Here is a 26,945-nt window from a genome sequence, read left to right as displayed (position 1 = left end):
ATTTATTCTTTTAAAATAATATCATCATACTTTAAAATAAGGAAATAGACCTCTTTGCAAATTATTTTAGGTTTTTAAAGGGAAAAAGAGGAAGTTTGCTTTTTTTAGCTTCTGGAAATTTCTGAGATATAAGGATTTCCTCCCTTTGGTCTGTGTAGTTTCCCTTCTGGCCCTTGACAATAAAAGATGACTGATCTCATTCTTATATGCTGTGGGAAAATTAAGAGAAGTTACTAGGTCTAAAGTACAAAGAGAAAGAAAAAGGATAGGGCTCTAAAACTTGTGAAATTCTTCATTAATGAGGTGTTTCCCTTGAGGGTTTCATTGAAAAATAATTTGAGGAGTAATTGTGTTTCCTACAATGTTAAACTTTAGTCCTTTAGAATAAGCCTTTGATCCCTGAGTAACACTTTTACTCTCTTATAGTCATCTGAAGTGAGCTTCTTGAGAGAAGGAACTATACCCTTCCATCTTTGGAATTCCACATCTTACTTAGCACCAGGCCTGCTTTGTGGTAAACTCTCAGTATACATTTGCAAATGCAAAATGGGAAGACTCAAGACTCTGACAGCATTCTGATGGAGCCAGTTTGGGGGCCCGTGCCTGTTTTGCTGTGTGTTCAGAGGAAGGATAGTGAGGAGGTAAATATGTAGGCAGAGAGAACTTGGCAACAGTTAAAACTGTGCCTGAAATTTATATATGCTAGTTAGATGACCCTGGAGCAGCAGCGAGCTAGAGTTCAAGAAGTATCCATAAAGTCTTTCCTGGGGATTACCAATCCCCCTGATGTTTTATTTATATTCAGAATGAAGTTCTCCTGATGTTTTTATTTATATCTAGATGGAGGCACCCCTAACAGTCTCATTTTCCTCTGACTGACACAGCTCCCAAAACTGCAGCAGCTCACGTTGGGTGGAGAGTGAATGTCTTGAAAAGGTCAATTCCCGCCCCACACAGGCCTCTCCTACTCAGTCGTGGCTCCCAGTGCCCAGAACACTGCACCAAGGGCTCACAGGGCTACAGAACTCCTCCCTAGGGAACCCTGGGATCTTCAGTGTCAGCATGAGTCGGAGCCAGACTGCCTTTCCCAAACCACGGCAGTTAGGACCTGAGGGAAAAAGATTGTCTCATGGAATCTTGAAAGCCTGCTTAGGATTTGAATTCAAGTTAACAGGCCGGCTAGGCTTAAAATAATCACCTTTCCTGATAATATACACAAACGTAACCTATTCTATTATTTTTTCCATCTCATTAAAGTATTGAGGAGAGGAACAGTAGGGTTTATGGATAAGGTGTGGGTCCTTGAATCTTCTCCATTCATCCTCCCTACCTCCAGTGTTAACTGCTGAGTGAGCTGTGCCAAAGAAACAGCCCTGCTGGAAGCAGAACAGCGGGCAGGTGCTGTGTGCCCTCCACACTCCTGCAGGACTTCTCGGACAGGCAGGGCTAGTGCACACAGAGGCTTAGACCTGGAAGCCTCACTGGGCTGCCTACTCCTCCCTCTCAAATCTGAAACGGGCCAACCTACTCTATCAGCTGAGCAGGAGAAGATAGAACAGAAAGAGAAGGTGGAGAGGCCTCCCCTTGCAGAGAGGCCTTGCCACATATGCTTTCAACCTGGAGGCTGGGTATGAGAGAGGACAGAAGAAGAGCGACAAAGAGCACGGTGGGAGGATGGGACAGAGTGATGCCTGGGTCCTGCCTTTCAGACACAGTAACTTGCCCGCTGCTAGTAAACCCTGCCAGATGAGCCAGGCCCTGCCAGTCCAGTGATGAAACCCTTTCCTATGGTGTATACGTAGGGAGGGGGAAGGAATAGAGAGAGGGATGAGACTGTGGTAAAGCTTCTCCTCCATGAGCCGAGGCAAAAAATGGGATGAAATGGGAGGTGGGCTCTCCAAGAGGAGAGGAGTTAGCATCATGAATATGTTTCCCTGTTTGTAGAGTCACTTCCCTTGGCTAACCTTTTTTTTTTTTTTTTTTTTTTTGAGGAAGATTAGCCCTGAGCTAACATCTGCTGCCCATCCTCCTCTTTTTGCTGAGGAAGACTGGCCCTGAGCTAACATCTGTGCCCATCTTCCTCTACTTTACATATGGGACACCTGCCACAGTGTGGCTTGACAAGCGGTGTGTAGGTGCGCACCCGGGATCCAAACTGGCGAACCCCAAGCCATCAAAGCAGAATGTGCGAACTTAACCACTGCGCCACCAGGCCGGCCCCTTGGTTAAACTTTTAAAGCAGCCATGTCCTGGAGCCCTTCATCCAGCAGACTTCCCTAGGCACTGGATATCTGTCATGTTTAATCATGAAAGAAACTCTATACTACGCATTATTAGCTTCAATCTCTGATCAGAAAAGTGAAGCTCAGAGAGATTAACTAACCTGCCCAAAGTCACACACAGCAAGTAGAGGCAGGATCTGAAACCAGGTCTTTCTAATTCTGTGCTCTTTCCACTCTATCACAAGTGAAGTTCTTTCCTCTACATTCTTTGAAATATGTATATATTTTGGATATTAGATGAATACAAATACAGGTCTAGAAAATTTGGAAAAGAGAAATATAAAAGTATAATGAAAATAAAAATCAGTCACGATCTTGTCACCTAGAAACAACCCCTGTTAACATTCTGATGTGTTTCTTGTCAGTCTTTTCAAGGCATATAATGAAAATGATGGCGAACATTTGTGAAGCCCTCGCTCTGTTGTAGACGTTGTTCTCAGCTCCTTTCTTGTGTCATTTATTTTATTCTCACAACAAATCAATAAGGCAGATGCTGCTATTATCCTAATTTTGCTGGTAAAGACACTCAATAAGCACAAAGACGTAGAGTAACTTGCCAGAGTCTACACAGGTAATAAGTGATTTGAAACCCAGGCAGGTTGGCATTAGAGCAGGGTTCTCAGCCTCAGCATGGCTGGGATTTTGGACCAGATACTTCTCTGTTGCGGGGAGCTTCCTCTTTGTTGTCGAATGTTTTAGCAGCATCCCTGGCCTCTACCTACCAGATGTCAGTAACACCCTCCTCCCCCAGTTTGACAGCGAAGAAAGTCTCCAGACATTGCCAATGTCCCCTGGGAGGCAAAATTACCTTTGAACCACTGCTCTAGGAGCCCATGCTCTCAAGCACTACGCTGTACAGCCTCTTCCTATTTAAAATGTACATCGGGTTATTTTCTTCTGCATTTAAAGAAGGAAATACACCTTCAAATTTGAGTGCAGGCTCTGAAAGCTTTCTGGAATGTAAATGACTTTATAAATCGTAGGTAGGAGATTAGCTACTTCTAGAAAAATGCTCAGTAGTAGACTTTTATAATAGGTAGGGGAGAATAACCGCATTTCTCTCTCTTATGACATTTTTCCTGGTCCTCTGAGTCAGGCCCCCTTAGCCTTCAAGCATTCGGGTCTCAGGTGTGCACTTCTGACAGAGCAGGGCAGTGCTTATCAACCAAAGTGTCAAAATGTGTCCCAAACAGTTGCAAATAATTGCTTGCTAGTAAATAAAGTACCAAAGTTTGCCAGTGACTTATTTTTAAAAATAAGTTAGAATAAATTTAAGGATATCTATATCATTATTTTCTTTTCAACATGACTTCCTAGGTTGAAGATTAAGTGTTGGAGTTACAGGTCAAGCTCCTAGAGTCGCACATAATTCTGGGTATTCATGTGGGTTTGTCATATGTATGAGCACATTCGTCATGTCTGTCTCTGAAGAAGCAAGGTTGAAAATTGCTAGGTGATTTGGGTCAACCATTGCGGATATGCAGAGAGGATTAAAATAAGAAGCACTGAGAATTGATAGCAATAGTGTTTTAACTTATAAAATGTCCCAAAATATATGGCACTAAAATATATGTTAGCCATATGAAACATATGCAAATATATATGTTCAACCATATTTTCAGTGACATCTGTTTACCTATAATTGCATAATTTGTCCATGAAAAATACACATTAATGGGGGCCAGCCCCATGGTGCAGTGGTTAAGTCCAGCGCACTCTGCTTCAGCAGCCTGGGTTGGCAGGTTCGGATCCTGGGTGCGGACTTACACCACCTGTCAAGCCATGTTGTGGTGGTGACCTACGTACAGCGTGGAGGAGGAATTGGCATAGATGTTAGCTCAGGGCTGATCTTTCTCAAGCAAAAAAAGAGGAAGATTGGCAACAGATGTTAGCTCAGAGCAAATCTTTCTCACCAAAAAAACCGCATTAATGCAAATTCAAATCTAACTTTTGCTCTATGAACTTGAAGGTGGCTTTCTGGGAAAACCCTCAGTGAGGACAGTGGTGCAGATCAAAATTTACCCAAAGTGTTGATGTGAATTTGATGCGAGACGTAATGTAAATGCTTCTGAAAAACAGAGTTCTTAGTAACTCCCTGTTCAGTGCTTATACGCAGTGCTTGACAAATCCTTCACCTTCTGTTCAAATAGCTGTAAGTCACGTCTACTGTACAGTGCTTTGCTTTGAGTATAATGAGTCTGGTCTCTGCCTCCCCACCTCTTTCCTATTTAAATTGTACTACTAGAGATCTTGATGCTGAAATCAGAGCATGGAAATGAAACTGAACATTTACCTCCAAAACAACTCTTGGCCTCCACTCTGACTCAATGAGCACACAGCAGGTACTCAAAAAATGTTTGTTGTAGGGAATTAAATCGAGTCTGGTGAGGTACAAATTTCTCGGCCAAATTGTTTTCTTCAGAATTTGGAAGACCCCATCCTGGGAAGAGAGGTGTGGAAAATTGGTAGAGGACAGTTGGGCTGTAGGAAGTGTTTCTCCCCTCCGAGAGGTTTGATAGTAGGCAGAATGGAAAGCAAACGCAGGTGGCAGGTCTTCTTTGACCAGAGCACTTCTTGCAAGGGATCTTCAGTAAGAGATTGTTGGCACATCCGGGATTGTTATTGAGGGCTTGGCTGGCTCCTAGGTAGAATACCTCTCTGATTTGGAGACCCACACTGCTGCCCTTGGATGTCAAAGGCTCGCAGTGCTGGGCCCAGCAGCCCTAAATACGCTCTCAGGACGCACGCTCTGCGAGGTGAAAGTGGTGCCTGTAAGTTCAATGAATGTGTGCCTCTCGTCCCAGGTGATAAGCTCTACCTGTCAGTTTTAGTTCGTAGAGCTAAAATGACCTTAGAAATCATCTAGACCAACTCATTCATATTGCAGACGTGGAAATGGAGACTCAAGGAGATTGATTTACTTGAAGTCCTTACACTGCTATTACAATGAAACTTGGGTCTCGTGACTCGCTGTTTAATGTCTATAATCAGAATTAGAACCCAGGTTTCTTAGCCCCCAGTCCAAGGTTTAAGGCGAAGTAGAAAGCACTACACTCTAAGCTTTTTGGGTGTCTAGTATCCTAGAGGCTGGTGGGGTGGTGGAAAGTGATAGAACGACTGGTATACATTTTAGTCTTTGCACTCAATTCTATAAGAAATGCTATACGGAATTAGTTTCTATTGCTGTTGTAACAAGGTGACACAAATTCAGTGCCTTAAGATAACAGCCATTGGTTATGTCACAGCGTTTCAGGCCGGAAGTCTGGGTGGGCCTGGCTGGCTTCTCCGCTCAGAGTCTCGCGAGGCTGGAATCGAGATGTTGGCGGAACTGTGTTCCTTTTTAGCGGCCGCAGGGATGGTTCCCCTTCAAATCCAGTGCCTTGTGGTTGGAGGACTAAGGTCACATTTCCTTGATGGCTGTCAGCTGGGGGCCACCCGTAACCCCTAGAAGCATCTCCCTGGTTCTTGCATGTGGACCCCTGTGCTTTAGAGCCAGCAACAGTGTGTCAGTTTCTTCTCGTGCTTGGGACCTCTCTCTGACTTCTGCTGCTGCATCTCTCTGCTACCAGCCAGAGAAAGTTCTCTGCTTTAAGGATTCATTAGACTGGGCCCACCTGGATAATCCAGAAAAATCATCCCAGTTGAAGGTCCACAGCCTTAATTATATGTGCAGAGTCTCTTCTGCTGTATAAGGTAATATACTCACAGGTTCCAGATATTAGGACGTGAATATCCTTGGAGGGCCGTTCTGCCTACTACACACCTTATTTCCTTTAAGTAACGGCAAGGCTCCATCCTACCAGGCTAACGGGAAAGTCAGTGACAGACATTATTGGGGCTCTCTTCGTCTTCCTAGGTCCTGGGGTTCTAACTTACAATAAAATGTCTAGCGTGGTCCTTCTAGCCTTGGATGCCTCTGATTATAGCAGGGCTGTAACTGTGGTCTGAGCTGGTGTGAGTCCTTGACCTGCTGCTTCAGGACCACCCCTGGGGTGGTGGACTGTTTTCCCAGCGAGGGCACTCTGCCTTGGATCCGCCTCCCCAGCTGCGCTCCTCCACTCCTGCCTGTCCCTTACCTGGAGCACAGTGAGGAAGTGAGGCAAGGGTCCCAGGCCTACAATTTTTTTTAAAAAAAAGAAACAAAAATAGCTTTTTTGAGGTATTATTTACATACCGTAAAATTCACTCATTTTAAATATACAATTCAGTGATTTTTGTTAAGTTTACAGAGTTGTACAACCGTCACCATAATCTAATTTCAGAACATTTTCACCCTCTTAAAAAGATCTCCTGTGCCCATCCAGACCTCCCTTTTGCATGGCTCCAGGGGGCACAGCCATGTTCCTGGTTCAGAGGTTCTCATTTCTCCCTCCTCCGCTCTACAGAAGTCCTCTCAGAAACCTTAGCTTCCAGGAAGCAAGAGCCAAGGAAACGAGTTTGTCTCAGGCTCAATGCTACAACTCTCGTCTAAGACAAGGCAGCACTTAGGGTCGGGGTTCATTCTCAGAGGGGGATAGGGAAGAACATCCCAGCAGGGAGCACGGCCCTCATCACTATCTCGGTGACCTGCCTTGCCTCTGTGGGATGTGGTGGAGTCCTCCACTCGCACCCCATGGGCAGCCACTGGCTCCATGGAGCAGTGCCCCGCAGGGGCGTGAGTCCCCCGCTTCCTTCCTCCTCTAAGCAGAAGTAAAGGTATTCTTTCCTCCCAACTTAAATGACCCAAGGGGAATATGGTGCGGAGTAGGATGGGAGAATAAGGCAACCAATCCATGGCACAAGAGTGGAAGAGGCTCTTTGTCCCTCTAGGCCCCACCTACCCCTTTTTGTCTCTTCCTTGCCCCCCTGTGCTAGGTCCTTTTGACTGCAATGATTTCTGAGTCACCTCAAGGAGAACAGCCTATCACAAGAACAGTCCTAAGACTCCACCTCAAGGAACCTGAAACATTGTTCACAACCTGGAAGGTGCCTGGGGATCCAAGGCAGCTTGGTGACCAGATTCCCTGGCCTGTCGTCTGTCTGGAGCAGGAGCCTAGAGAGTCTATCGTAGATGACCCCATTCTTCTCTGTCTCTGCTCCTCCTGCCTCCATTGCTTCCCTGTGCACCAGCCCTCCTACCGTGCTGTCTTAGAACAGCCTGCTCGTTTCTTTCATAGAACTTACTGTCTTTGTTTGAGCTTACTTATTACTTTCCTCGCCAGCCCACCACAGCTAATTAGACGATGGTCTTCTTGAAGGTGGGGACACAGTGTTGTTTGCCGTTGTATATCAGTTCTTAGCACAGTACATACTGGTACATAGTATGATCTTAATATACGTTTATGGAATAATGAGCAAATTAATGAAAACGAGCAAAGAACCTGAATAGACATTTCTCCAAACATATATTCAACTGCCAACTGGATATCTCTTCTTGGATATCTAATAAGAATTTAACTCATGCAGAATAGAATTATTGATTTCCAGCTCCCCAAACTTTTTCTCCTTCCATCCCAGACCCGCAAACCTCGGAGTCATTCCCATCCTCTGACCCCATCACACATCAGCAAATCTGTTGGCTCCATCTCCAAAACATTCTCAATGTCCATCTAGTTTCTCCACCTACACTGCTACCACCTGGGTCTTGGCCACCATCATCACGTACCTAGATGACTCTGATCACCTCTTAACGGGCCTCCCCACCCGCCTTCTACTGTTAGTCACCTACACGGCAACTAAAGTTGTATTTTTAAAACATAAATCAGGTCATACTCATTTCATTCCTTTGCTTAAAACCTGCAGTGGATTTCATTGCAATAAGAAAAGCATCCGAGGCCAGCCCAGTGGCACAGTGGTTAAGTTCTCACATTCTGCTTCGGCAGCCCAGGCAAGGGAGGAGTTGGGAAAGGCCATTGTGTAACCAGCCAACCATCTGCCATTCCATTTCCCATCAATTCTTGGTCCCTCATTCTGCTTTATTTTTCTCCATAGCACTAACCGTTTCTTTATTATTTACATGTTTCTTTGTTTGGCTGTTTATTATTTGTTTCTCCCACTAGAGGGAAGTTCCATAAAAGCAGGGACCTTGTCTGTCTAGTTAACTTGTGTATCCCCAGCAATTAGCACAATCCTGGCTCATACTAAGTGATAAAAAATATTGGGTAAATGTATGATTGAAGACTATTTTGCATATATCATCTTAAGAAAATAGTCACTTTTTGGTTTGTTCTGGTTTTTGGGGTTTTTTTTGAGGAAGATTAGCCCTGAGCTAACATCAGTCACCAAACCTCTTCTTTTTGCTGAAGAAGACTGGCCCTGAGCTAACATCTTCCTCTATTTTATATGTGGGACACTGCCACAGCATGGCTTGATAAGCAATGTATAGGTCCGTGCCCAGGATCCGAACTGGTCAAACCCCAGGCCACAAAAGCAGAGTGCACAAACTTAACCACTACGCCACTGGGCCAGCCCCCCAAAATAGTCATTTCTTGGGGTGAGGTTTCTTGGTGTTTATTTCTCTTTTTCTTTCCCATTTTATCTGACTTTGCAGGTCTTGTGTGAACAGCAGAGAGACAGGGAAGTTCAGCATTATTAATCCTGGCTCTGCATCCCTTCTGCATAGAACTCTACTCAGGGCAGTTGGGGTGAGAAATAATGGGGCGTGTCCTTTGTACAGACCCCGAGAGGTGCCAATATTGTGGCACCTGACATTTTCTCCTAGAACATGGTGTGCAAAGAATTTTGGGAGGACTACAGCTTGCGGTCAACATCAGCCTTCCTGTGGGGTAAAGCTCAGGCTCCTTTCTGTTCTGTTCCTTTGAGTAGGGTTTTTCCACTGCTAGCCATCCCTGCACAAAACTATCAAGTAGGGGGAGGTTGTCTTCCTCACCTTCGCCCTTTCACCCTTCACCCAGCCCTTCCCATAATGGCACCCCATCTTCATTCTCTCAGATACTCAGATTTGTTTTTGGCATCTCTTCTGTTTTCATTTTCACTAAGATCATCCATCTCAGAGATGGAGGGGATCTCACATCACTACTCTACTGATAATATGTAAAAATGTTTACGCTTTAAGAAGCATTTACATTTTAACAAGGACCTTGACTTTAAAAGAATGATACTCTAACGGTGAGAGAAGTTGGGGGGATAGAAGACTTCCTGGTTTCCAGAAATCACGCCAAGGATGCTGACTCTGTTTATGTCTGATATTTTAGAATTCATGTGAAGGGCAAAGATAGGCAAAGGTGATAGAAGAGTAATAGTTCCTTAAATCTAGGTATGTGGAATTCCTCACCCAGAAGTATTCCTTGGTATCTATGGGCTATTTTGTGAAGTTAGAAGAGGCTATTTTGAAGATGCCTCTCTGTTCAAAACATCACCCTCCCCTTAAAAAAATAACCAATATCCAAACAAAAAGAAAGTATGACCCATCTGGTCTCAGGAAACTGCTTGATCCCAGTTGGGAAACAGATAGAAGGGCACAGAGCTGGAAATATTCTGGAGGAATATTTATATGTATGATATAATAGGAGGAAAGGGGAAGGGATATTAGAGAAAATTCCAGACTTGGAAGCCCGTGATACTAGGAGTCTCAGATGGTGCAGAAGAAACTGTTTTCACTGAAAGTGTGAGGTTCTTTTGCAATTATTCAAAATTATCTAATGGAAATAATTTAAGCAGAATGGATTCTATATCCTTTTGAGAAGGACATGTTCAATCCAGTTATATTACCTGTTTTGGTTTAGGGTATAGAAAAAAGTGTTATTTAGCTGATATGTCACTAAAAAAATCATCCCTAACTTGGAGAAAGGTTGTGTTTATTTATTTGGACCTCAGTGATTTTCGCCTTAAGAAGGATGACGTGAATGATGATTTGGTACCCAGGCCCCTTCACAAAAGCCATTCACCCTTAACAAAGCTAAATTAAGTGACTAATGTTAGTATTATCGCTAGAGTATGTGATGTGTGATGTGGTTACGAAAATTTGCTTGTTATGTGGCTTATGAGACTTTCATGGACCGACAGTAGTGAGAGGGCTAAGTTTTTAAGAGCTTGCTATTGCCGACACTGAGCTGGATGTTTTACAGAACTACACAAAGATAGCATGCATCGAGGCTTTTCCTCATACTAGGCGGACTGGCTTGTATTAACTTATTTAGCCTCTGTACATATATTATCTCATCTAGTCCTCATAATAACTAAGTGAAAGAAGGACTAATTTTCTTTATTTTAGATAAGAAAACAAGCTCAAGAGGCTTAGGTGACATATCCAGGTCACACAACTAGTTAGTGAGTAACAGATGTGGGATTCATACTTTAACAGTCTGACTTCAAAGCCTGCATACATAGCCGCTTTGCAATATTCCTATATTGTGAGATGAAAAATAGATGTTTCTCAGTAGAAGATTATGTTCTGGGTGTAGGTTTGTCAGATTTAGCTAAAAATACAGGACACCAGTTCAATATTGTATGGGATATTGCATGGGACACATTTATGCTAAAAATTACTTATTTATCTGAAATTCACATTTAACTGGGAGTCCTATATTTCCACCTGGCGACCCCATCTGGGTGACACATTATGAGAACATGTCTCACTGTCTCTGGTTTTCCTGTTCCCCCACCACAGTCAGCTGGTGGCTGCCTGGGCCTTATGTATTTCTATAAAGCTCTTAGCTCGGTGTCCACACCTGAGCCATAGCTCGGGCCCAGAAAGCCAAGTAGCCAGTGAGGAAGCTTCTGAAGAGCTGATGGGGGCTTCTTAGCCATTTGTAAATTCATGGATGTGTATAAGTTCAGGACTTCCGGATAGGTTGCCCTGTAAACCCCACCCTACTAGAAGCGGTGGGCTGGTAAATGTTTAACAGCTGGCTCTGCAGGGAAAAAACCTGGTCTGTGGTGTTGTCAGTTTCCATGGTGTGGATATTCCTGTCATGGCTGATTCATGATACCAACCTGATGTCACTGAACCTGGCGTTGGGAAGAAATCAGCACAGCTGGCTCTGGGAAGCCCGTGCAAGTCAGCCCCAGCCCATCTCTGTTGTGGGCATTTCTTATTTTCATTTAGAGGCAAATCAAGGCTACATAACAATGAAAGGTTTAAGAGAAATATCTACCACCATGGTATGTTCTAAATCACAATTAAAATCTAAAAGAGACAATTTCCTACTTGGGGTAATACCATTGATCAAACTTTTTCCTTACTTCAATTCAAACTGAAGTCTGGAGTTCTGCTTTCATTCTGCGTTTAAAAGGCAACAGTTGATCATCCATCATAATGAATTTCCAATACTCTCCTATTCTTTACTCTGGAGAAAGGCTACATTTCCAGACCAACATGTCTATGCACTTTTGATGCTAAGCTTCGGTGCAGTATATGGTGGGAGTGATTTTTTTTTTTCCCCAAATGTTCACTATGTGACATATTTCTGAGCTAGCATATTGAACAGATGTATCTGTGGGTAGGCAAGAGGCTGTGGGAGAATAACTTTATATTCCTGTATTTGATTGAGGAGTCAAGAAAGTCCTGGCCATGTACAGCCAGTTTGACTCTCTGAATTCAGATCCAGCCCTTTATGGCCTCCCTGGGCATGAACCCCAGTGGTGGTTAAGATCATGAGCTTTGACTGGAGTGAGGCAGTCCTGGGGTGACCTCTGTCCAACTGCATGACCTTGGGGAAGAACTTCAGTTTTTTCATTTGTAAAACAGGGCTAATAATATTACCTACTCCAAAGGGCTACACAAATGTAGTACCTGACATGTAGTAAACACAAAATCAGTACCAACTCTGGGAAGGACTAATGTTATGACTACTGTCATCGTTGTAAGTAATCTTCCTGCTCGTTAGTAAACAGCCTTATGTATCTGTTTAGGTGCAGCAGATACTTCCCATTCTACAGAAAATGTTCCTGGCTTTTTTCCCCAACCAAATTATGTAAAACTTCAACGTTATAAAAATTCTAGTTTGACATTAAATTTTTGAACAAATCTCAGAAATGAAAATGGTCTTGCTACATTGTGAGAATGTCTATGAATCTTTATAATTTCAGGAGGGGGAGAAATCCTTCGTTAGGATTTTTTGAGTCTAGAAGAAACCTAACCAGCAGTTGATATGCTTAGCCAGGAATAGCCCCTGGCAGAACTGTAAAGTAAACAAAGTGTGTCATCTGTGCCCCTCTGTTCCTCTTCTTAGTTTCTAATCATTCATACTCTCACCCATCCATCAAAGTTTGATTTTCAAAAAGTTAAAATCATGACTCTCATACAACTATAGAATGAACATATGTCAAAGATTTATTAACTTATTACCAAAAGAGCCAATGAAATAATTAGGCTGGATCCAAGAGCATTTGAAGAAATGGGTGTAGGGTTTGGTTTTGGTTTTGGTTTTTCAAAAAGAATGGCACCATAAAATTACTAGGTAGACACAAAACTGGTTAATGTCCTACAGGGCAATAAGTCCGCAACCTTTAGGGTTATTTTTTCTGCTAGACAGAAATCTGCATGTTAACGTGTAACTTCACAGCGTCTGGGCTCTAGACGTATAGTAAAGATCAAAATCAAGCACAAATACATTCTCCCAGAGAACGAAATAATCCTTTGAACAGGCAGCCTGTTCAAACATTAGACATTAGAAAGATTTGCTATACTCCCCTTTGCCTTATTTTCAAATACTGGATCATTTTTATTAACACATCTATCCATTTATTTATTCAAAAAACCTTTATTAAAATCTATATGCCCTAGGGATGTAGAGACAAGGACAGTCCCTTTCCTCAAGGAACTTATAACCTAATGGGGGAGACAAACATTGAAAATAAAAATTACAATACAAAGTGATAAGGCGTGTTTCCTCTCCCAGGCTCCCAGGGTCCCATCATTACAGAGGTCTACCCAGTCCCCAGTTCTAGACCGTGTCAACCCATCCAATGTTGTCCCAATGTATTTATTAAAACACGTCTCTTAAGGCCAGGTAGATGAACGATTCCTCTCTTAGATAATATATTGATAGAGATATATTTTAATAAGGGCCTTCAATACTCAGCCCGATGGAGTGTCCCACGATAGTCTCAGAACCGGTCGGAAAGAGGTAGGTTGAGCAGGAAGGAGGTGAAGATGTCTTTTCCTGTCGCTGCTAAAATTGCTGCATATGCACGACCCAGACATAATTACTAATTAAGCAGGAGCACTAAATTACTAATTTCAGAAACACTTCTTTGAAGATGTCTTTATTTCCAAATTAATGGAGCAGGGGGGACCTTTCGGAAATTTTACTTTGGGACTCTAGAATTTAGTTATAATATGGCAGACTATTCTTTCTGGGGAGGGGGTGCAGGAGCCCGTCCGCGAATACCACACTACCGTCACTCTCCCTTAAATGAGAGTTCTATTTCTTGTAGCAGTTGACCTGGGTGACTTCCATTTCACCCTCTCTCATCAGGAGTCCTGTTTGTCTCTGTCTCCATGGTCACCAAGGCTTCACTCCCTGAGAATACATAGTGGTTTTCTAGCTCAGGGTTTAATTCTCCTAGCAGAGCCCCCTAGAGTAGGAGTCGTGCATTTCAGTTCTCTGTCCCTGTGGATTCAATTCAGTAAATATTTAATAAGCAATTATTAATGTAAAGAACTTCAGTGGAAGCTGCAGAGCATGGAAGAAGGATAACACCAGCCCCCCAGGAGCCCATTGTTTAGTTGGCGAAGACAGAAACGTGGAAGTCATTCTAAAGGAGTGATTCTTAGTCTTGGCTGTGCATTAGGAGATCCTGGGAAACTTTGAAACCCAGGGCCCAAGCTGCGCTCCAGACCAATTAAATTAGACTCCCTGGGAGTAGGACCCAGGCATCAGTATTTTTTTAAAGTGCCCTGGGAAGAGTCCAATGTGTTGCTAAGCTAGAGAACCATTACTCTAAAGCAAAAGAAACTTGGAAGGTGCTGCAGTAAAGGACTAACAGAGTGCTGTATGAACAAGGAGACCGCAACCCATCTGGATATGCTAATATTTGTATCCACTGTCTGACCACAGTTCAGCCCATCAATGCGGAAAACAGAGCCTCTCGTAACCAGGGGAAAAATTTAGGTCAGTTTGATCATAAGGCATTTAGAAACTATATGCTCTGGGGCGTATGGTCTGCAGGAAACTCTGTTTCTGAGGGGAAAAGTTCCCCAAAAAGGATCCACCCGGAAAGATGACCCCCAAATTCATTCCACACACTCTCTCTCTCCCTTGGAGTGTTTTTTTATTCCCTTGTCTCCCGAAGAAGACCTATTCATCCTCCAAGCCCCCAGTTCAGACCTCACCTCCTTTGTGAAGCCTTTCCTTTTCTTCCTCCTATCTCTCAAGCAAAATTGGGTCCCTATTTTTCTCTGCCACTTAGCTCCTTGTCTGTTTTTAGCAGTTTATTATAATAACTCTAGAATTTTGTTATAATATGGCAGACAGCTTATTCATACATTCACCCTCACATGGGCCTCACTTACCTTTCTTTTCCTAGTCCCTAGCACAGGGCCTTGGTTTACGGAATGAATGAACAGCTGCAGCAATTTTAGGTAGAGTCAGAAAAGTCATGCCATCATCAGGGGAGACCTAGACTCAGGAACTCCTCAGGCTCCCTTGTCCCGTTTCTGAGCATCGGGGTCCTCTGCCTCCCAGGGTGGGGCTGGAGAAGTCGGCAGACACACTCACTGGTGGAAGTAAAGTAGCTGGAGGAAGTGATGGAAGGAGGCCTCCCGGTGCTCCCTCGTGGAGGTGAGCCTGAGTTTCATCCACAGTTTTGCTGTGAGAGGAGGAGAGAAACAGAAGGAAGTTCACAGGTTTTAAAGTGTCTTTACTGGGGGCTGGCCTGGTGGCACAGCGGTTAAGTTCGCATGTTCTGCTTCGGCGGCCCGGGGTTCGCCAGTTTGGATCCCCGGTGTGGACATGGCACCACTTGGCACGCCATGCTGTGGTAGGCGTCCCACATATAAAGGAGAGGAAGATGGGCAAGGATGTTAGCTCAGGGCCAGTCTTCCTCAGCAAAAAGAGGAGGATTGGCAGCAGATGTTAGCTCAGGGCTAATCTTCCTCAAAAATAAAAAAAAGAATAAATAAAAAAAATAAAGTGTCTTTATTGACCACAGAAAAGTGTTTGTGCCACCAACTTCTGTTTTATTTAGGCCACAGACATCCCCCAAAAGTTTAGAACAGCTCTTTCTGTCTGGGAAAATTGCTCGTCTGTTTTATTTTTAAACTTTAAATCTTAAAAAAAAATTTTTTTGGCATTTTGTAGTTTTACACATATGAAGGTGAAAAGATTATTTCAATTTTTTAAGTACGAGGGTCACGCATTCCAGATTTTCTAGGACAGTGCTAATTTTAGATCTTAGATTCTTTTTCAGACTCTGTATCCTGATTTTTTTATATGGAAAGTATGGTTGCTGTTCCTACAATTGACTATCAACCAGCCAGTCATGCTCAAAGGTCCTTTAGTAGTCAAAATGTCTGATTATCTTGCATTCCTCTTTGAGAAATTAAGTAGGGCTGCCTCACAAACAAAAAAGCCTGAAGGTGACACGGAACCGGCATTTGGTACATCACCCTGAGCTCCAAACTTTTATTGAATGTGGTTTCTTGGTGAGGACAGTATATATTAACACTCCCCTCCCTAACACAAATCAATGCAAAAATCCTTCAAGGAAAAATGAGTCATTAAGAACTATTCTTTAATCCCACCTCCAAAACGTCAGCAAAGTTTTTTTCATGAGGTATAGTCGCAGGAGGCCACCCAGAGGGACACTCGGCCTTGCAAGAGCCTGTTGCTGGAACGCCCTCCCTGTGTGCCAGAGGCCAGATGGAATTGCTCTGGTTATTATGGATTCAACTGCTATGTTTTCTTTCTGTTTCATAGACTCAGACCAAATTAAACCTTACTCATTGACTGCGACCAAAGTCACCTCAATTTTAATTGAATGGCCCACAATGATACAATCTTTTTACCTATTAAGGAGTGTAACTTTTTTTTTTTATCACTTTCAGTACAAAAAATAAATGCTAAACTTTGTACTATTCTTTCATCTCTAAGGATCATAAGCATTTAAAAAGTTGCTGAGTAACAGTTATAGCAGGTTGTTTTTAATCATCCGAATGCCATAAGGTTTCTAGTAACCGGGTTACATTCTTTAGAGAACGTCTTGTATGTTCTCCAGTCAATATGTCATTTTATGAAACAGTAACAGCAGAATAGCATCAGAATGTCATTGATGGCTGGCAAGTTATTAACACATGAACCACATCATCTTTTGGAAAAAGCAAGCTATTTTCAGATGTCGTTAAATTAGGAGCTAGTCTGGCTCATGTAGAAGTGTTATGGTCGCTCCGTGTGCGTCTGTAATGCTTCTGTAATGGAAATTCTGCAGTAAGTAAGGACAGCGTCCTTCCCAGTACCCAGCCAGTCTGTACTCACAGGTTCCCGTTAGCTTTTTCTGTAGCTGACATCTGTGTGTTTCCATCTGCCCGTTTTCCTCTCTTGCAGCCTCATTACTTTCGTGTTATGACATTCAGGAACTTCTCAGATACTTGCCCAAAATTCCAACAGCTCTTTAGTTGAGGGTTGCACCCTTACCATGAGCCAGATTTGAGCTCCCTATCCCTCTGTGATGCCCAGTGAGTGAAGGGAACAAAGGTATGTTTAGGAGTGGGGCTTGGTATGAGTTCACCCACATTTGACTAAGAGTCAAGAGACGGGGAGGCCAGAGAGAGCCTGAGCTGGAATCTAGCTAAAACAGCTCCTAAAATGAAAGAGAAATGGGTGAGAGGTTTTTTTTTTTTGGATAGATAGCAGACATATTTTCCTGACAATGCACAAATCCTACTCATTGACAAATGACAACCAATTTAAGTGTCAAGTAAGATTGTTAGTCTTAGGAGTCAATCTGTGTAACACCATTTTAACAGGAGGCCTTCTTCTTTTCTTATCCAGAACTAAGAGAAAAAAAATGAATATGGTTTTTGCTCACAGAATGGATGACAGCAAGCCGCCCCTGGTTGTTCCTACACTTCTGGTGCCCCTCCAAAACCACAGCTGCACTGAAACAGCTACACCTCTGCCAAGCCGTGACCTGACGGAATTCTCTGAGGAGCACAGCTGGATGAGCAACAGAACAGACGTGCAATATGGGCCGAAACCCGGGGAAGTGGCCACCGCCAGCATTTTCTTTGGGGCCCTGTGGTTGTTTTCTATCTTTGGCAATTCCCTGGTGTGCTTGGTCATCCACAGGAGCAGGAGGACTCAGTCCACCACGAACTACTTTGTGGTCTCCATGGCGTGTGCCGACCTTCTCATCAGCGTGGCCAGCACGCCTTTCGTCCTCCTTCAGTTCGCCACTGGCAGGTGGACGCTCGGCAGTGCGATGTGCAAGGTTGTGCGGTATTTTCAGTATCTCACCCCCGGCGTCCAGATCTATGTTCTTCTCTCCATCTGCATAGACCGCTTCTACACTATTGTCTATCCTCTGAGCTTCAAGGTGTCCAGAGAAAAAGCCAAGAAAATGATTGCAGCATCATGGGTCTTTGACGCAGCCTTTGTGACCCCCGTGTTCTTTTTCTATGGCTCCAACTGGGACAACCACTGTAACTATTTCCTCCCTTCCTCCTGGGAAGGAACTGCCTATACTGTCATCCATTTCTCGGTGAGCTTTGTGATTCCATCTGTCCTCATAATCTTATTTTACCAGAAGGTCATAAAGTATATTTGGAGAATAGGCACTGACGGCCGAACAGTGAGGAGGACAATGAACATTGTCCCAAGGACAAAAGTGAAAACTATCAAGATGTTCCTCATTTTGAATCTATTGTTTCTGCTCTCCTGGCTGCCTTTTCATGTCGCTCAGCTGTGGCACCCCCATGAACGAGACTACAAGAAAAGTTCCATTGTGTTCACAGCCATCACATGGATATCCTTTAGTTCCTCAGCCGCTAAACCTACTCTGTATTCAATTTATAATGCCAATTTTCGAAGAGGAATGAAAGAGACTTTTTGCATGTCCTCGATGAAATGTTACCGAAGCAATGCTTATACTATCACAACCAGTTCAAGGATGGCCAAAAAAAACTATGTTGGCATTTCAGAAATCCCTCCCACGGCCAAAACTGTAACCAAAGACTCAATCTATGACTCATTTGACAGAGAAGCCAAGGAAAAAAAACTTGCTTGGCCCATTAATTCAAATCCACCAAATACTTTTGTCTAATGTCTCAGAATTCTTTCAATTATTGTGATGCGCCAGAGATTAAAAAACTTTAACTATAAAAACAGCGCTATCTATATATTTTTTCAATCAACTTTTGGAGGGAAGTGTTTTATTTTGTCACATGGATTCACTTATTGGTTAGAGTTTTTGTGGGTTTTACTTTAGGTGCTTTTTGTTTTAGGGGAAGCGTCCACCTTGAGCTTCAGTCAACAGTCCTTTTACTATATTAGTTACTTGCATAAAAAAGAGAATGCTTTCCTGCATTTTATTTACCATTCAGTCCAAAAAGCACAAACGATACACATAGTCTTTGATTAATGACTCAACCTAGTTTCATTTTGTTTCCTTTTCCTCCTCCCTACTGATATTTTATAATAACTATGGGCTTCTGTTCCAAATGAAATCCCTGTGTCACACGTTTCAGAGACATGTATTTCTCCTCCTAAGCAACATTTAGGAAGTGTTAACATTGTACATGTTTTTACATTACCTTGTTCCAAGTAACCACTGTCCTGTGGAAAGTACTCCATATATTGGAATATACTGGAACTTGCTGGGCAGTCTTCTGTGACTGAGTTTTAATCAGGATTCTTAGCGAAAGAAAAGCTTATAGAGTTGCCTAATTTCTCTCTCTCTCTCTCTCTCTTTGTCTCTCTCTCTCTCATTTTCATTCTCCCTTAACCTAAGCAGCTGATGATGCCTTGAAAAATTTGAAGTCAGTGTGATGTTTTTCTTACATCTGTGTTCCATCCAGGCTGTGCGTAGGATGTTTACTTCTCTTCTTTGAGTTAAACTCAAGCAAATGAGCAAGGTCTCTTGCTAGGCAAGGCCAGAAAATGCCAAAAGGAGAGATGGCAGATGGCATTTCTCTGTGCTCTGCAGTTCAGGCAGAGACCTCTGGCTGCCTGGCCCTACCCCTATGCACTAGGATAGCAAGGGCAAGGAACACCTTCTTTCTCCTAGACACTCAGACAGGAGGCCGTCTCTCCAGCTGGCGCTTCCTCCCCCTTGTGTCTCTCCAGGATACATCCTGATACCCTCGCCAAGCCCACTCTTCTTTGCCTCCGATGACTCAGGTTTTCTCGTCTGGTTGTGAGGTCTTCATTATTTCAAATCTAGGACCAGCACATTTTTAAAATGTTCTTATTTAAACAATAAAAGGCTCACAGAGAAGACTGGTATACATTTTCACACGCTAGTCAAGAGCTGCAGATAATAATTCCAGTGGTTCTGTGATTTTACCTGCTTTATCTCATTTTATCCTCTCCTGACCTATGATAATTCACCTATATTCTCTCAGTATGTTGATAATTCACTGTATTTTTGTTTAGTTTATTTTAATATTCAGGATTGCTGTTGTCTTGCTTGATCTTGAAATTGGAGAAAACTGGATATAATGCACAGATTAATGGAGATTTGCATAAGAGTCAGCAATATGAGAAGAACAGTCACTGTAACTCACATTTACCTGTCGAGAACCAGAGTTAAGTCACAGGGAGGCAGGCTATGGGAGAGAATAAGAGGATTACTCCAGTCTCCTCACCATGTACACGAAGATGTGCACCACGAGTCTGGATTCACGTAGCCTCCAAAAAGGAGTTCAAGAAAGTGACAGGGGGAGGCAGGGTTCAGAGTAGAGGCAATTCTCCTCCCTGGCTCCAGGTTCCCACAGCCTGGCAGAGGAAGGGACAGGGACACATCCTGCGAGGGGGAATTCAATTCCTCCCTTTCTTCTCATCTTCAGGGAAAGCATTAGTCCAACCAGCCTGCCGCTGAATGTCAATAAGCACCTCCTGCTCGGACGCGCTTCCCTGTGGACCTTCCGTCACAGGTTGACCCAAGATGCTTGGAGCTGATTCCCTGGGCCGGAGTTCTCTCTCAGGAAGGACAGTTCTACCAAGGGGACCTCCACCAAGCAAGTGGGAGGATTCATTTGCCAGATCGGGCGATGTTGCCTCTCCTGGTGGGCACAGCCTTTCCCTTCACCTCTCCAGCCTCGCTGCCACCTGCTCAAACGCACTGAAGCAACATCACCAAAATCTCTTGGAGCTATTTGACCAGGATCAGCTTCCAGGTCAGGCTCCTCTGTAAGAACCACACGTAAAAGAAGCAAAGAATTAGAGGCGTTTACAACAGAAGGGACATTGGGAGAACTGGCCCAAGCCCCTCACTGTTTAGAAGAGGAAATTAAGACCAGGAGAGGTCAAGCAGAGGTAAATTAAAATGCCTTCTGCCAACCAGTCCAACATTCTTTTAACTTCGCCATCCTGCTTGCCGTGGCATGATTTATTTATTGGAAGGAAAAAGTCCTCACTGTGTGCAGAAGACTATGAAGAGAATGAACAATTCCCCACTATTCAGTTAACCTGCCAATTCATCTGGAACAGAGACAAGCTTGGAGCACTGTAATTAGAGAAGGCTGGAGACACAAACCTTCTTTGTCTAACTGTTTTGCAGAATGACCGCTTGATGGCACTGTGGCTAACAGGCCGAGCTTGCTGCCTCTTCACAATGCCTGTCACACTGGCGGGTTCAGAGAAGTCCTCGTCTCATAGCAACAGGACAGGGAAAATTGCTGAGCACCCAGAAGCAGCTGTAGATTAGCTAATCAATTGGTGTGTTCAAAACACAAAGCCTCTAAACACTGGAGGAAATTCCAAAATAATTAATACCCTTTACAGACGTGAAATCTCTAGTCAAAATATTATTTTAAACCCATTTTACAAATGGTATCATTTTCAAAAAACCCCATCAGACCACCAACTGGCAGTAGTGCCACCCACACCTACTGGGGCCTCTGTCTTTCTTTTCTGCTCCTTTTATCATTTGACTCTGAGAATTCATGGACTTTTCATAGCAGTGTATTCTAGACTTCTCCTAAAATCAAATGTTCCTATGCTCCTGGGAAGTAGGCAGTTAAACTTATTTTAGGCCCGTCTCATTAGACCCTCTCTAATTTTATGAGCCCCTGTGATCTGGGCCATTCTGAACTTTTTGCTCAACTGAATGCTTTGGTTCAAAAGCTCTGTATTCTTTCTCAGAAGAAGCCTCTTTAAAAGTATTGCTTTAAGAAGTCTCCATCATCCCTGAGTTATACAGTTAGGGTTCAACCTGTAATTTGAAGGATGTGTGATTTTAGTTCTGCAGGAAAGTGACCCCCAACAAGAGCTGGGCTCTGCAGAGACAGTGCCTATGTATCTGGTTTCAGAATTATGGAGGAGTTCTGGAAGCTCGAGAACATCACCTGGCTGTCAGCAGGCAGACAGTCCATAAAGCAGTTCCAGCTGTTTGCCCACAACAGCTAGATGGAGGAGACTAAACCTCCTTTAAGGGAATTTTGAATTTGGAATGAATCGTCTCTATTCTGCTTCCCTGCTATATGTTCAAAAGAACGGTCTCTTTAGGAAGACTATATTCTGCTCGCGGGCCCCTGAATGTGCTGGAGGAGACCACGGCACAGATACCCGGACAGCGAAACAGTAGATGTGAAGATATGAGTGGGGGAGAGGACGGGCAGCACAGAGCTGAGAAGAATGGCTTTACACTCTGTTCGTCAGTTGAGAGTCATTTAAACTTCTGGGCTGTCTGATTCTCCAGGCAAATGCATTGTTCTTGAATGACCTTTTACAAATTAGTAAAAATTAGGCACAAAACTCCAGTAATAAGTCTAGCCAACAAAGTTTTCCTTAGTTACAGATAATTTGATGGTTGCATTCAGGGGTTGTGGAGTCATCTTGTGTGTCGAAGTTCAGGTTCTGCTTACCACCTGTTAATCCAGCAAATTATTCTCAAACCCCAGCTTCTCCATTTTTAAAATGGGGAAAATAGCAGCGTCCACCTGTCTGAGGGTTCCATAGAGAAATGGAACCAATAGAACAGAGATAGTTAGATAGTTAGATAGATGATAATATTTTAAGGAATTGGCCCATGTGACTGAGGGGCTGGCAAGCTTGCAATCTGTAGGGCAGGCCAGCAGGCTGGAAACTCAGGGAGTCGGTGTTGTGGTTCTGCAGGGCAGGCTAGCAGACAGGATTTGATGCTGCAGGCTTGAGGCAGAATTTTTTCTTCCCTGGGGAAGCCTCATTTTTACTCTTAGGGCCTTTACCTGATTGGATAAGGCCCACCCATATTATCAAGGGTAATCTCCTTAATTTTAAAGTCAACTGATTGCAGATGTTAACCACATCTACAAAACACCTTCACAGCAATCCCTAAATCAGTGTTTGATGACATAACTGGGTACTGTAGCTTAGCTGAATTGACACTCAAGACTAACCACCTTATAGGTTTGTTGCAGTAGCAAAGGGAGCTGAAATCCACATAAATCATTCAGTGCATTACAGAACACATGGGAAGCCCTCAATAAAGGTTATCTATTGTTATTATTTTACCAATTTAGTCATCGCTAATCCAATGAATGTTTGCATCTTTTGAGTTACTTAGCACCTATTGCCATGTGCTAACTCTAGTAGAAACAGCTCATTAATACTACTTAAATTGTGGCGTTGTGTTTCTGCTTTAGTTTCTTAGTTCGGCTAGGATTCTACAGACTCGAGGTGGAAGGAACAGTGGGGAGCAGGAACATGAACGGAAGGGAGGTTGGTGGAAGAGCCCCAAAGGGAATTTCACCCCCTTGAAATATTTCTTAAGAAGGAATGGTCTAAAATGAGGGTACACAAAATGCTTGAGAAGGTAGATTTTACCAGCACTCTTCCGCTGGCGTTTCCACTTGTACAATAGAGAGAACTGATGGGGGAAAATCGGCTTCAACTGTTGATTCAACTACTCATATTAGTAGAATATGAAGTCAATGAAATGGGATTTAATTTGGCCGTCGTTAATTGTAGGCAACTATGTAGCTAAAAACATGAAACAATTGTATATTTTCAGTTAAACCATAAGTGAATTATATTAACCCAGAAACAAATCTAAGTGAAATCAAGTGAAACTGAAGTCAAAGTGTTAAAAAAAAAAAGGAAAAAAAAAAGCTCCTTGGTAATTAGAGTGGAAGGGGAAAGAAACACAACGAAAAGCCAAACAAAGACTCAAACTTATGAACACAAATACTGTCAGGAACTTTGAAGTTTATTTTGATGAAGAACTTAAACCAGTAGAATGCTTTATGGCTTCTTTTTTTTTTTTTTTTTTAAGAAAAGACATATGAGTATACTGTTTGGAGGACAAAGGGGAAAAATACTGCTTATATTTAAGAGGATTATTGGTTTTGTGGTTTGAAGAAACCCTCAACAAAAGAAGGCCACACATTAAACTCAGTTTAATTTATTAGACTAGGTAGAGCTCTGTAAGAGGCCCTGTGTCAGTTTTTTTGGTGTCTATAAGCTGTTAGGGCTTGTGGAAGGTGAAAGGAGGCCCTGGCCCCGGGCAACTAAGCTTGCCCCAGGATGGATGGACAGGCGTTCATCGTCCGGCCCCAGGGAACTGCTAATGATCATACTGCGATGATCCCCAACTGGCCTCAGCTGTGCAGAGCTGGTCAGCTAGACAACAGCTGACTCTCCTCAACCTGGTCACCCTCATAGGAGATTGACACATGTTAACCTGAGGGCCCACATATTGATGTACAAGGAGGCATATTCCTTTCCAATGACCAGAATGCTTAGATGACTTATTCAGGGCACAATCTTAGTAGCATCGGAATAATTGGGAACCGGGAGGATTAATCTGAAAGTTGCTTGGTGAATATGGAATCTGAAAAAAAGAAATGTGGGTCATTATTGCTTTCGTTGGTGTTATTTTGAAAGATATTTTAAACTAATTTATTTTTATAAATTGAATATGAAATCTATATTTAAGGAAAAAATGAAACAAGCGTATTAGTTATCTATTGTTTCATAACAAATTACCCCAAAATTTGGCAGCTTAAAACAACACACATTTTTTAATCTCCTAATTTCTGTGGGTAGGGAATCTGGACACAGTTTTAAGTGGGTCCTTTAATTCACAAGGCCGCAGTCAAGGTGTCAGCCAGGCCTGGGGTCTCATCTGAAGGTTCACCTGAGTTAGGATCCACTTCTGAGCTCATGTGGTTCTTGTCAAAATTCAATTCATCAAGGGCTGTTATACTGAGGGTCCCAGTTCCTTGCTGGCTGTTAGCTGGAGGCCACCTAGAGCTCCTTGCCACATAGGCCTCTCCAGTATGGCGGTTTGCTTCAAAAAGCCATCAAGGGAGAGAATCTGCTAGCAAGAGAGAAGTCACTATCTTTTTTTATTTTTTATTTTTTAAAATTTTTATTTATTTATTTTTTTGAGGAAGATTGGCCCTGAGCTAACCTCTGCTGCCAATCCTCCTCTTTTCGCTGAGGAAGACTGGCCCTGAGCTCACATCTGTGCCCATCTTCCTCTACTTTATACGTGGGACGCCTACCACAGCATGGCTTGCCAAGCGGTGCCATGTCCACACCCGGGATCCAAACCGGCAAACTCCGGGCTGCCAAGAAGTAGAACGTGCGCACTTAACCGCTGCACCATGGGGCTGGCCCCGGAAGTCACTGTCTCATGTAACTTCCTCATAGAAGTGACAGTCCATCACTATTACTGTACTGCATTCTAGTGGTCAGAAGCAAGCTACAAGTCCTGCCCATACTCCAGGGAAGGGGATTACACAAGGCAGGGGACCATTTCAGAAGCTGTCTACCATGACAACAAAATGGTATTTGGTGAAAGTAGATCTCTCTCCTATATTAAGCTTCTTGTCTCCTAGTACCCCTATCTAGAAGTAAAGGTTATTTAGTTTCTTAAAAAAATAAAGCCTTATAAATCCAGAAATAATCTACATATCTAAAAGCATACACAGGAATATATATGTGCTACAGCCTTTAAAAAATACAATGAAGAACATATTATACAAACTATTTGGTGCTTTGCTTTGTTGACTTGATATATCTTAAGGATCATTCTATGTTAGGATATTCTTTTTAATGAGTGCATAATGTTCCATTATATGGGTGTACCATAATTTAATCAGTCCCTTATTAGTGGCCATTTGTTTCCAGTCTTCTGCTCTTACAGATAATGCTACAAAAAACATCCTATACATATATCTTTGCACACATGGGCTAATATATCTTATGGCTAGATCTATGAAAGTGGAGTTGCAGGGGCAAAGTGTTATGTGCATTTTAATTTTGATAGATGTTATTCAAATTTGCCTTCCAAAATGTTGCACCTCCAGCATGGCGGCTGGATTCATGCTCTAACCAACAGCATAAGCGCATAACTGTTTCCCCTTACCTAGCAATTCAACCTGATTAACTTGATCTTCACCAGATAGATGTAAGGTATCTTAATGTTTTAATATACATTTCTTTACTTATGAGTGAGGCTGAATAGTTTTTTTCATGTTTGAGAACAATTCTTTTTTCGTGTCTTTTGCCTGTTTTAGTAGTGAATTTTATATTAGGTCACGTTGTATCTTAAGTGACAGACTCAAATTGGCTTAAGCAAAAAAGGAATGAACTGGCTCCCATAACTAAGAATCTCGGGTCAGAGCTTCAGGCATAACTGGATCTGAGCCTCAAACAACGTAATGAGAGAGATGGTTCTCTCCCCTTGCACTGGCTTTCCTTTAGTGGGAACAAATGGGAGCAGTAGGCCTAGCACTTATTTAATAGCTAGCTTTTCATATTTCCAGTCCAGCAGAAAAGAGCAAATTCACTTCCCAGAGAGCTCACAAAAGTAGCAGAATTGAGTCTCCTTGACTCTGAATAGGTCGTGTTCCCCTCCCTAAACCAATCACTTTCTCCTGGAAACCACGATGCTCTTTTTAAGAAAATTAGCCCTTTGTCTGTCATTGGGAAACAGATATTTTTGAATTTCATCATTTGTCTTTTTAAGCTTATTGTATTTTTTTTCTGAACAGACATTGTTATTCTGTGTACTCAAATTTATCAATCTTGTGGGTTTTGCCTAAAATCCCCTCCCAACTCTGATTTTTTTTTTTTACTTCCCATGTTTTAATATTTTACAGTTCCTTTGCAGAATGTTTAAATCTTTGGTCTCCTAGAATTTATTTTGTCAAAGGAAAGAAGTATTTTATTAAAAATGGGAGATAGAGCTTATCTTTTCTATAAGGCTAGCCAATTGTCCCACTGCATTTAAAAGTAATACATTTTTTCCTCCACTCGTTTAAAATGCAACCGTAATCATACATTAGAGGCTGGCCCCTGGCCGAGTGGTTAAGTTCGCACACTCTGCTTCAGCGGCCCAGGGTTTCACCAGTTCAGATCCTGGGTGCGGACACGGCACCGCTCATCAGGCCATGCTGAGGTGGCGTCCCACATAGCACAACCAGAGGCACTCACAACTAGAACATACCACAACGTACTGGGGGACTTTGGGGAGAAGAAGAAGAAAAAAATAATAAAAGAAGATTGGCAACAGATGTTAGCTCAGGTGCCAATCTTTAAAAAAATATATATCATGCATTAAATTCCTGAGTGT

The 26,945-nt window shown here is 42.8% G+C and overlaps 1 protein-coding gene across 6 annotated transcripts in view; it reads left to right on the top strand.

The window, feature by feature from the left end:
* Positions 1–18,547, top strand: part of GPR19 (G protein-coupled receptor 19) — a 30,404-nt gene extending 11,857 nt beyond the window's left edge. For 5 of the 6 annotated variants that reach the window (XM_070269923.1, XM_003365173.5, XM_070269922.1 and 2 more), the window contains one exon: positions 17,216–18,547. In XM_070269923.1, coding sequence (XP_070126024.1) covers positions 17,232–18,485 — 1,254 coding nt within the window. In that variant the 5' untranslated portion in view covers positions 17,216–17,231 and the 3' untranslated portion in view covers positions 18,486–18,547. The remainder of the gene's footprint in view (positions 1–17,215) is intronic. The other variant, XM_070269921.1, reaches the window with a different exon arrangement.
* Positions 18,548–26,945: the final 8,398 nt, after the last annotated feature.

Source organism: Equus caballus, chromosome 6 (assembly GCF_041296265.1).
Source record: "Equus caballus isolate H_3958 breed thoroughbred chromosome 6, TB-T2T, whole genome shotgun sequence".
NCBI lineage: Eukaryota > Metazoa > Chordata > Mammalia > Perissodactyla > Equidae > Equus > Equus caballus.
Note: the sequence above shows the minus strand (reverse complement) of the source record. Positions and strands in the feature narration are given on the sequence as shown.